General features: G+C 39.2%; 3 protein-coding genes across 3 annotated transcripts; 2 read left to right on the forward strand and 1 right to left on the reverse strand.

The window, feature by feature from the left end:
* The first annotated feature begins 1,524 nt into the window (after window positions 1–1,524).
* LOC145489469 (uncharacterized) lies at window positions 1,525–3,613 on the forward strand. Its single transcript, XM_081468449.1, has one exon. It carries the CDS (start codon window positions 1,613–1,615, stop codon window positions 2,726–2,728), a length of 1,116 nt encoding a protein of 371 aa, XP_081324575.1. The 5' UTR covers window positions 1,525–1,612; the 3' UTR covers window positions 2,729–3,613.
* A 223-nt stretch (window positions 3,614–3,836) lies between these two features.
* LOC145489467 (decapping and exoribonuclease protein-like) lies at window positions 3,837–8,512 on the forward strand. Its single transcript, XM_081468447.1, has 3 exons — window positions 3,837–5,273; window positions 6,607–6,973; window positions 7,877–8,512. The coding sequence occupies exons 1-3, from the start codon at window positions 4,885–4,887 to the stop codon at window positions 8,318–8,320; spliced, it is 1,200 nt and encodes a 399-aa protein (XP_081324573.1). The 5' UTR covers window positions 3,837–4,884; the 3' UTR covers window positions 8,321–8,512.
* Window positions 8,513–9,021: 509 nt separating this feature from the next.
* Window positions 9,022–11,944, reverse strand: LOC145489468 (G patch domain and ankyrin repeat-containing protein 1-like). Its single transcript, XM_081468448.1, has 2 exons — window positions 10,955–11,944; window positions 9,022–9,696 (listed from the first exon to the last, which is right to left on the reverse strand). Exons 1-2 carry the CDS (start codon window positions 11,832–11,834, stop codon window positions 9,419–9,421), a joined length of 1,158 nt encoding a protein of 385 aa, XP_081324574.1. The 5' UTR covers window positions 11,835–11,944; the 3' UTR covers window positions 9,022–9,418.
* Window positions 11,945–11,970: the final 26 nt, after the last annotated feature.

An 11,970-nucleotide genomic window follows, 5' to 3' on the forward strand; every position in this document is an offset into this window, starting at 1 on the left:
TTAGTCTGGGTCTAAGCAGAGGGTTCTGTCCTACATAGGATAGGCACTTTACTTATGTTTTCTTTGTCCTAATAGGGTCAGGGTTTTAAACTTGGTTTATAACATGGTTCAAGTACCCTAATTACCACCTCCAAATAATAATTACTACAATAAAATCTTTATTTATGCATGGTGTAACTAGGTAACTGGAAGCTGTTTGGACTGGTTTTGTACAATTTCTCCACCTGCATGGTGGTTTATGGCCAGGGGCAGGGGAACTGCCACATGAAAAGTTTAGGCTAGGGATGTTCATTGTCTTGTTCATGTTCATGTAGGGGTGTAATTCAAGGATTTTGGTCTCACTTAAGGTGTTCAGGATGAACTGCCACTATTTTTAACCATCATAGTATCTTTTAGGGTGCACAACTAATAATAGTAACAAAAAATGCTTTCATTTCCTTCTGGAGTGGTATCTTAGGGGCCAAATAAAGCTCAAGTCAATTCACCCAGATTGGTCTCCTTTGAGGGTTTAACTCAAATTTTCTGATGAGCATCCCTGACCTTTCAATATGGAAGTCCTCCCCCTGTGTTTTTCCTAGGTGTATTGTTAATAGGCCATTTTACAGTTTTTTTTTCAGTTACCTGGCCTATAAATGCAAGCGAGGCTGGAGGTGACCTTGCTTTGATACAAACCTCTCTGCTTTTGTAATTTTTAATGCAAGCTAGTTAGCATAAGAACAACTTAATTTACACAACAAACACAGTGAGGTCTTTATCAAAACATGGTCACCTCCAGCCTCACTGCCATTCAAAGGCCAGGTCACTGAACAGACAACTGTAAAATGGTCTTTTGACGATAATTGCAGAAATTCTTGCACACTCATTGGCTAACTTCATTGTCAACAAGCGGGCAGGCACATGAATTTATAATTTATGCGATGCGGCAACGAGCGAAAGCAGACAATTTGGCAATTTGATATTGTAAAAAAAACAAACTGACATCACTTTTTCATGCGTCTGTACTGTTATTGACAATGAATTTCATTATAACATTGTCAGAGTAGTCTGCGGATGTACGCTATCACCTCGTGGATCTACAGCTATTTTGATAATGTTATGACGAAACTCCTGATCAATAACACAACAGACGCATGAAAACTGACGTCAATTTGTTCAATGATCGAAAATGCAGAAAATGACTTAGCCTGGTGGTGTCAATGACCTTCAATATATTTCCTTTTGTGATTCACCATTTTAGATTATTTTGCAGTAACAAATAAAAATACACCACCTTGAGTTTCTTTCCAACAAAAAAACTCGGGGCAAATTTAAGCTAGAACTTCATTTGGACTCCTATGCTTGGTTCTTGCATGCCTTAATAAGCTCTATTGGAATGGATAAAATTACATGTCATTTCTTTTTAAACATCATCAGGTTCAAACTAGTATACTCAAGAGGATAGTTAAACATTCTTACCTTTGATCTTAAACTGCTCATAAGGTTATAAGGGGCTGTTCTGCTGCAGTAAATTATCTCTCGCTCATTTCTTCTTGATGTCTTTTCAAATCGACCGCAGAGTGGGCAAAGGCTTGGCGCTAGTCTCTTTCCCAGTCCTTTCACGGTAAGAAACAAGATGGCGGCTGCGAGCACAACAAAGAAAGCAAGAAAGCAACTTTCCCAGCCGGTCGGTCCGCAAAAATCCGAGAATTCACGCGGGACGACGTACAACATTTGGTATAACAAGAATGCAGGAGAAAGATGTCATTCTAGAGAAAAAACTCAAGCTACTACTCGATGTAATATAGCAAAAGATAGTGGAATCACCAAAGGCAGTACAAGACAATGGGATGGGACATTCATTTGCTTAAAATTTGCCAGGGGTTGTTGCCCGTTTGGATACGATTGTTCCTGGATTCACACTTTACCTTCGGACGAGTTCGAATCAAATTTAGAAACAACGAAAGACTGCTTTGGTCGAGAAAAGCACGAGCATGTTAGAGACGACCAGAGTGGTGTGGGTTCTTTTTCAGCTGACCCGCAGACAGCGAGAACTCTTTATGTTGGCGGGATATCCGTGACGTCTGACCTCCAATCCGTTGTTTATAAGCACTTTATAGAGTGGGGAGAGATTGATAACGTCAGGGTGTTGCATTCAAAAGGTGTGGCTTTTGTACGCTACAGAAACCGTTCAAATGCGGAATTTGCCAAAGAAGCCATGCAGAATCAAGCTCTGGAGAACAATGAGATTTTGAATGTAAGGTGGGCTACAGATGATCCCAACCCTTGGATTCAGAAACGGAAAGTGGAAAGTAGCAAAGAAAAGCTTGCTACTGCAATATTACAGGACTATGATGGGCCTCTAAGTAACCAAGGTGATGTCCTGGAAGGCCATCTCCCTCCACAGAAGCGTCGGTATCCGGATCGTGACTCAGAAAATAATGGAGAGGCAGTAGGTTACTATCCAGACACTGATAATCAGTATTCAGAAGTTAATATCAAATCTGATACTCAGGTACCTCAGTCCCCTGCCATGATGAGTTATAGAACGGCCAGCGACTCACAGCCAAAAACTCTGTCTGATCTTATTAAATGGTCAAAAGAGCAGGCTTCACTCAACAGAATAACTGAATCACCACACTCAAAACACATAGGCATGGTGGTAACTGGTGGGAAGAAAAATGAAGGAAGCTTTTCACTTGTTTCTGCCTATGATTCTTCTTCAGATGATGAGAGTGGAGACAAAAGCTAACTGTTTTTTCAGGTCTTACTTTTCAAAAACGTACTTTTTTGTAGATGAAATGTTTCTTTTTTCTTTTTTTTTGCACCAGTTCTTGTTTTCTTCTATGCCCCTATTCCATGTATACCTTCCATGTATACCAAGTTACATATAGATCTCATGTGTTTCTCACAGTTCTAGTTTCACATCATTATTTTATAATAATGAAGCTAGCTATCATACTAAAGTATTATTTGTCAATTGGATTGAGTAAATCAACACATGGTTATCTCTTCTTCAAACTAATTTTATCTACTTATCTGGCATCTCTCTTAACATCTATAACATAAGAACGTAATCATTTAAAAAAAATGCAGCAAATAGCCAAGTGATTCAATTGAAATAAAATAAAACTAACAAATTCATGCAAAGCATCCTATGACACTACACTCATCTTTCTCATGAGCTCCTTAATTGATAAATAATACGTTTATTAAGTCGGTGGAATTTTTCATCCTTGTTGTTCAGCAGGGACTGTGGACTCCGACCTTCAATGATCTGACTTTCATCAATCACAACAATGATTCTGTCATAATCCAAGATTGGGTCTAATCTTAGGGCAATTGTTAAAATTGTCCATTTTTCTTAGTTCCTTTTTGAAGAAATGGCTGCTTATTATATATTCTTTTATGAGCATTAAAATTAGCCTTACTGGCCTCATTTTTAAGTTGATAATTCAAAAGAAATTAGACTCAAACAAGGTCAGTAAGGCTAATTTTAATGCACACAAATGAATTGAAAATTGGCAGACATTCATGAAAAGGGTTTATGTTGGTCATCGCTTTATGAAAAACAACAGTTTTCTTGTCTTCAAGTAGATTAACTGTCTTCGCCACCACTCAAGTTTGATCCATTTTCCATTACCCTGTAATCTAGCTTCTCTTGACTTCCTTCCCATTTGATTTTTACGTCACTTTCTCCAGGATATCGCTGATGTTTTTGGTCTGAATGCTTCTCCTTGAGTTCAGCTACAGTAGCAGATTACAGCCCTTATTGCTGGTTACCACATTTTTCTTACAAATTTATATAGTTCAACTTGTATGTGAGGCAATTTCATAGTTTCTACCTGAGATAACCCCCTTGGGGGGGGGCACTGCCATATATGGGCTATATAGGTATGTGCCGCTGGGACCCTGGAACCCTTAGCCTATACCAGAGCTAGTTCAGCTGAATTTTGCTACCCTATACTAGAGTAAACTCCCCAAATCCCCCATCTATCGACACTATTGCGGCTGATTTACTTAAATTTAAACTTGCCGATTTGATTTTTTTTCATATTTTTGAGTGGCAATTCCTGGTTTCCTTAGTCTAGATGAAATCTTCAACCAACTAGTCAGTTTTGGGAAAAATGATACCCTATTCTAGACCCAAACACTCTGATTTATATACCCTATCCTAGAGTAAACTACTTGAAAACTGGTTCCTTAAAACCAAGCAGGCAATCTAACCGGGTTACGCCAATCATATAATTTATTCCAAGATTATTCCATCTAAAGAAGTAATACAAAATTTCACTGAGAAACTAAAATGACAGACGATCAGAATATAAACACAAACCTAAATTACAATGTTAAAGGCCTGAGTTACAGTACTAAACACTTACTTCTTTGACGATATCCAATCAGATTGTTTTACGGTTTGTCCAGGTCAGCAATCAGATAATACAGATTTAAAAACAGCAGAAAACGGGTTAGCGAAACAGGTCAGCAACAAACATGTGTTCTTTTGAAAACGTCTGTGAAAAACTACCTTATCCGAGCTCAAAGGTCAGTTGACCGTATCGGGTACGTAACTAAATGTCAATCAAAGCTATTTACTAAATCAAACGACAATCAAATGTTAATTGTTCAAATATTAACGGAACAAAAACCATACCCTTCACAGTGGCACATACCTATATAGCCCATATATGGCAGTGCCCCCCACCCGGAGATAGCTGTTTGTTTCCATTTTTCTAGAGTCGGGGCAGGGAGCATTCCTACCCATTTTACCGCCCTTACCCCTCACCCCTGGTGAGTACTGCTTTCATTGACCATGATCCTTTCCGTTCCAAGCTACAAAATGGCTGATTAAATCTCCAAACCCAGCTACGAAGAAACTAGGCGGAAAAAACAGGCTAAAAGATAACTATGAAACGTGCTTCAGATGAATCAGAAGCTATCATATCAAAGAAACCTCGTAAAGATAGCCCAGAAACGGAGAAAACCTTTACTGTCTCACCTATAGAAGCTTTTCGAGGAAGACTTCCTTTCTATCGACAACCTGTTGAAGTCGGTTGCTTCTCCCTCGACAATAATAGAGGTTTTCACGACGACAAGCGACAGCTGAGATATTTTCGTCCTCCGCATAATATAGACTTCGACCTTCGTGCCGGGTACAAAGATTTTGTTAAAAGAAACGAAGATGAAAAAGAAGGTTTGGAGCACTTGTTGCAGTGGGTCGACCGTCACAGGAGTAAATTTGAAATCATTCAAAGTCCCACAGCGAAAAGTTTTCCAAGCGGTAAACCTCCTTCGAGGTAAAAGCAAATATTAGGCAGAAAGTTCCATAGTCACTCTCTCCCTCCCCTCCCTTACACCTGGCCTCGACTTAAGCACAGGGTCATACTGTTTTATAAGACATAAACGTGTATGTTGGATTTGGCTTTGTAACAAATATGTGCCCTCAGCGGATGAATGCCCCCTTTAATGACCGCTTTCATAATAAGGGCCCTCTTGAAATTGGTACATCCAATCTTAACTACAACAAAATTCTTGATTCTGATTAGTTATCAGCATGTACGTCCTGTCTTTCATCAAATTGGAGTGTGTGCAGCTAAGGTGCGTAGTAACAAAGTGTCCAGTAACAAAACTGCATGTCACACATACTCTTTTCGTTCCTCCTTGTGATTGAATATGCCTCTGCATTTTTCAGAAATGGCTTTTAAGTTAAACAAGGTCAATATTGTTATTGAGATTATTTGGTTGTTATTATTTACCAATTAGAAAACAGTCCTAAGAAAACACGTGCACTGTGGAAACACTCGCCTGCGGCTCGTGTTCCCACAGCATTTCTCGTTCTCTCAAACTTCCACCCATGTTTCTGTAACTCGGTACAAACACGGTACATATTTTCTATTTCTTAATTATTGGTAATGAGACTTTGTATCCTCTTATTTTACTTTCCTTTCCAGAAAATTTTCAGTGAACATAATTCATCTCATTCACAATTAGGAGAGACGTAATTTTGTGTAAAACACAAGAAAAAATATTAAGTGTTTTTACTGGAGCAAGCATTATGCAGAGTAGAATCAAAAAAGTATTTTTTATTTACACTTAATGCTAGATCAACCCTGTTTTAACTTTCAATTGGTAACTTTATTCATGACTGATAAAATTACTTCATTGTGATTGGCTGAGTGCTGGCTAATTTATCATTAATTTTTAATTTGCATTGCAGTGCAAATTGACATGTACATTCACGATTTTCTCAGTCACACTATAAACGTCTTAAATATGAAAGCTCAAGCAGTAATATTAAGGATTTACACAACTCATGATTTTTGAAAAGTTTTTACATTTCTACCCGCCTAAAGGCTCATGCAATTTAAACCCTTACTTACATTGTGTAGTTCCAGAAAATATCCATACCTCCCCCATGGAAAGGATTACTTCTAAGACCTCCCACCCCTCTGGAAATTCCAATTAAACATAATACATTTTTCACATGTTTTGGTCTTACAGACCCCCCCCCCCCCCCCCCCATCCCCCAACCACCAGGAAATTCCAATCCCTTCTGTGGGGGTTGTATGGATATTTTCTCGAACTGCACATTTGTATTCATGCAATTTATTATGTATACTTACTCCTCAGCTTACACACAGATTTCATAACATGGAGAGGGCACTTGACAAAGATCATGTGCACACCTTACGAGACAAGGGAATCATGGCAGATGGCAGCAACACTTCACAATGAAACCATCTATATCAGTGAGGTAGAAACAGAGGAAAACAAAGAAAGACGTACAAAGATGGATGAAAGACAGAAGGAGATGTGTTACTGGGGTTATAACTTTGAAAGCTATGTTACATCACCAGTGGACAAGAGTCGTCAAAACAATGGGGCAACAAGAGAAAGGTGTCCTTGTAATGACAGTGAGGCATTTATCACTGTTATCAGAACCAGGCTTGGTGGCCATTCTTTGGTGTTTGGAGCTGAAGTGGACTGCTGTGCTAAGGTTTGTTTTTTGATCTGTAGAGAAGTTGGTCACAGTTTGAAGGTACCATCATAAAAGGATGGTAGGCGTGGTGGCCTCATGGTTGGTGGGTATACCTCTGCATCGAATGATCCGGGTTGGTGTCCTAGACAGGGACATTGTGTTGTGTTCTTGGGCAAGACACTTAACTCTCACAGTGCCTCTAGCCTCTCCACCCAGGTGTATAAATGGGTACCGGCAAACTTTATGCTGGTGGTAACCCTGCAATAGACTAATATCCCATCCAGCGGGGAGTAGAAAACTCCTAGTTGCTTCATGCTACTGAAACCAGAGGAAAGCGCCAGCATGATGGGCCACCTGGCTTGTATACTGACTTTGCCTATCACAACTCCTTAATTACCCTGGTGACAGGGCCTATTAGATTTTTTTAAGTCTCTTGAGAGAGGGGTGGGTTACCATAAATAAATAGGGAGAAGAACTTATTTCAAATGAAAAATAATTTACTCCTTATGAAAATAGATGCTGGAGATGTTAAAAATGACTAAATTTTTACTTTTTGGTCATTTGATTTCATAAATTTTAATTAATTTTTATTATGATGATGTTCTTCTATGAACAGGGGAAAAATAAAGTAAAAAATAAATAAATAAACAAACATGGTGACTGAATAATATTTGCATAGTACAATTTCTCCTCTTCCTGAGATGTAGGCCCAATTTCCCTTGCTTGAGTCTGCTTGTGTTCCTCATGGGCTCATTCCCTGAATCACCACCGGCTGGTATCAAGCCTACTTAAAATGGTCCTTTGCTACCATTTTAGGAAGGGGGAGGTTCTTGTTAAAATATTGAAGCAGTAGAGGGGGCTGCGGGTTCACAAGGCTACATGTGTCCAATGCCTAACATTTCAGTGTTTTATCCTCACTAGGAAGATGAAGAAGCCCCAGCAAACTACATAGAGTTGAAGACCTCCCTAAAGCCTCACCATTACCATCACCACCAGAACTTCAAACGCTACAAGCTGATCAAGTGGTGGGCCCAGTCATACCTTGCAGGTGTTCCAAAAATCATCTGTGGCTTCAGAGATCATGATGGCCAGGTCAAAGAACTTCAAACATACAACACCCTAGCCATACCAAGACTCGTTCGAGATGAAGAGGGGCTGTGGGACTCCTCTGTTTGTCTGAACCTTCTGGACAGGTTTCTCACTTGGATGAAATCAGTGGTTGTGAAGAACGGTCCAGGTGTTGTTTATATGTTCTCTTGGAAACATCCCTTTGAGGAAATAACTGTTTCTGAGTTGTCAGACGGATCTCATCATGTCCTACCAGACTGGTATTTGGAAAGCTCTGGAAATGTTGCCTCTCCTTGACAATAATGACTGATGGTGCTTGATGTCACTGGTTATGAGCAAAAGAAACTTTTGGATTGTAGTGAACCAATCACAGGGCCATAGCCAGAAAAAATTATAACTGAGGCAATGTTCAAGGTTAAATTGCATACATGTAGAAGAGTCAATTTTTATTTTGGATTTGCTAATAAAACTTTTATAGTTATTATTTTATTTATTATTATTTAATTGTCCTCCTATGTATTTAGGGTGTTTATGATCACTATAAAACAACAAAAATGGAACAAATGACTGAGACAAGTACCTTGGTTTGCCCGTTACTACAATCGGCAACAAAATTGTTGACACATTCACCCTTTTAACCCCTATTTCATCACTGTGATCCATTTTTGCCCTCCTAGCTTGTCCTTTCAATCCCCCTTGTCCCCAAACAATGTTGTGTGGCAATTGCTGTGATCTTAAGCTACAAACAAACAACATTGAATGGGGAGCAGGGTCTTTTCCACAGTAATTTACTGTGCGATAGAAAGAGTCGTGTTATTTGGTGCACTAAAAGTACTGTTGAAAGACAGTGTGTCAACTGATTGTGTCGCCGATTATAGCTACAGCCCTGGCTCAAGAACTTGGACTGTAGAGTAGACACGCAAGAAAAAGGCAGCTCACACATAAAAACACACTCTGTTGTTTCCCATTTTTTGAACTATGGCATTTTGCTCATTCTCTCCACAATCACAAAGCCAGGAACAGATGACAGTTGTTAAAACACATATTAAATAAAGTCTCTCAGCACATGAGCATTGGCTTATTCGAAGAGTAAAATTTACATGGAGGCCTTGAAAATCAAACAGGCTGAGAAAAATTCATTGGTTAGATGATTTTTAAGCTTTTCCTATACACTTAATGTTGTAGATTGCTACTGATGTTATGATGCTTTATTGACATTTTAAACATAGAAAACATTTGATGCTTTAATAAATTATTTTATTGCAATGTTCTGGTCATTTTGAATAAAATTCACTTATCTTTGTTTACAGCAAGTTTATAGCATCTTTTCCCCTCATTTATTTCTGGAATTTGACCATTTTGGGCTCTTGTTATTGAAAAAGGTCTATAAAAAACTTATTCTGAGTTCATATATATCCTCATATTTCTCTCCCAGTTCTTCTCTTTCTTTTCTTTGGCTAGCTTTTCCCATCTTCTCATTTTCTTACTACCAGTAACTTCTTTCTTTTCTCCCTCTTTGGTCAGAACTTTTCTTCTCTTCACAGCACTGTGATCATTTGGACCGAAGTGTGTAACTCTTGCTTGTTGACTTCCCTTGCTTCCAAGCCCCAACCGATCTCTCTTAAGGACTGTCTTAACTGGGTATTTCCGTCCCACTCCATCTGGACCTAAACCTATGATGAAAGGAAAAATGTCTGGTCTAAGTGATAATCGCAAAAGGTGAGACTGATTAGGGTCAAATTAAATTGTAATCATTTGGGGCTACCGTTGTACGGAATTACAGTCGTTTCGTCCCAGGTCTGTTTCGCCCCAAGTCGTTTCACTCCAACTCAAAGTCATTTCGCCCGAAGTTCTTTCAAACGATTTAGAAAGCAATAAATGGTTAACTTGACCAAAACAAGCACTGTTGAGACCCCTTCTCATCTTCCCGACGACATCATTGAATACTATGCACATTACATGCAAACATCTTGCGCACTTGATCCCAACATCGATCAACGGACTTTGTTTGACTTTGTTGCTGTGAGAGTGCAACAACACTTCTGATCTATGTGCGTAATCAAACAAATACATTTAGACTCAATGGCACTTTAACCACATTAATGTTTAATAAAAAGGTTTAAATGGCATTTGATACTCTACAGGTAACAGGCATGGAAGGTTTATTACATGTAAGTTTTACAAATACGATCAGCCATCGATCAACCGGCACATCATCAACATGGCGTGGGTGGTAAAGAGGGATTGGGGAGAGTGAAATGAACAATTTAAAATGTCACTAACGACCTCATCTTACAAAGGTGACATTTTATTTCTCTAGTAATTTGTAAATACATTTCAAGTTACTTTAAACGAAACGACTTTAAAGTTGGGGCGAAAAGACTTTAAGTTGGGGCGAAACAACTTTGAGGTGGGGCGAAACGACTTTGAGTTGGGGCGAAACGACCTGGGGCGAAACAGACTTAGGGCAAAATGACCTGTTTCCATTGTATGTAAGCACCTCCTAACTATCCACATATAAACAGACCATTGCAACACGGTCCAGACTCCAAAACATCTCTTCCCAGTAACCATTATTTTTTATTTATACTTCATGTGGCTTATCACATGCTGAAAAATGTGCTGTTAGATCTGACTAAGGCTATGTTCACACTTAGTCCTTGAGCATGGTGCCCAAGTATGATTCTCACTGGATACTAACCTTTTTTCCAAGTACTCACACTAGAATTTGGACACAGTGCATATGGTACTTGGATGCTTGGAGTACCAGTGTCTGAATGCAACACTATTTTGCGCTGGTGCCCGGGCACCAGTACTTGAGCACCAAGTGTGAGCAAAGCCCAAGACGTCAACTTTGGAAGAATTAAATCTGCCAAACTAATGCTCTTTTTGTTCAAAAACTACCATTTGCAAAAACAAATCGTCACCAACCTTGGTCTTCATTCCAACCAGACTTTAACATCATTTGATAACCAACATTGCCTTCTGGTATATAGTAAAATGTTCTTTGAGGCTTGCGCTGTATGTTAAACAAGTGCACGGTTGAACCCTCATGTATCTTCATACCATCTGTAAACTCTTGCTCACATATAGAACACCAGAATTTTGTCTTATTGTTTTTGGAAGGGCATGATTCTTTGCGGATTTTGTTGTGTTTGGATTTAGCCTGACCACTGAAGGATTTAAGAAGTTCTACCACATCAAAGTGGCCAGCAAGTTTAGCCAGGTCTAATGCTGTTCTTCCCTGTAAATCCTTGTGACGTCTCCACAAAGCTCCTTTCTCCAACAAATATCTAACAATGTGAATCTGGCCATCATGCGAAGCGCACATCAAGGCAGTCCAGGAATATTGGTCACACACATTGATATCTATACTACTATTATCCGATAGGAGTTCTTGGACTTGTCTTAAATTTCCTTCCTGAGCATTTTTCAAAAACTTGTTCACTAACCTGTGATTCGGGGAGGAAGGTACAGGCAGTTTCTGAGATCTTGATCTAATTCTAAGACGAGGTTTTGTCGTGTTCAAATCACCTACAGTTTGAGTTGATGAACTATCAAAGGTATTCAGTTTGTCACTTCTCCTCTTCTTTGAATTATCTTGTTCTCCAGTATGGGTCTTTAAAGCGAAAGTACGTTGCATATCAGAACTAGGTGAAGACAGGACGGTTTCATAAAATGTTTTGGCTTCCTCGCCCGACATGTTTCCATGTCGATCGCAGTTTGTTTTTCCCTTCTTTGAGTTGAATATAACATCCTTGCCTTCTTTCGGCGAGACAAACCTCTGTAAAAAATAAGATGGACGGTACATTTCTCTAAGTCTTACTAATGAGCATCAGTAGCGTTTCCTGAACGAAACAAAAGAGCCGGTTTGCTCTGCAACGGCACCATGTACCACGACGATTTGTCCGCCATCTTGCGTGACGTCGCAAACGTCATCAAATTGG

Source organism: Orbicella franksi, chromosome 6, assembly GCF_964199315.1.
Source record: "Orbicella franksi chromosome 6, jaOrbFran1.1, whole genome shotgun sequence".
Taxonomy (NCBI): Eukaryota; Metazoa; Cnidaria; class Anthozoa; order Scleractinia; family Merulinidae; genus Orbicella; species Orbicella franksi.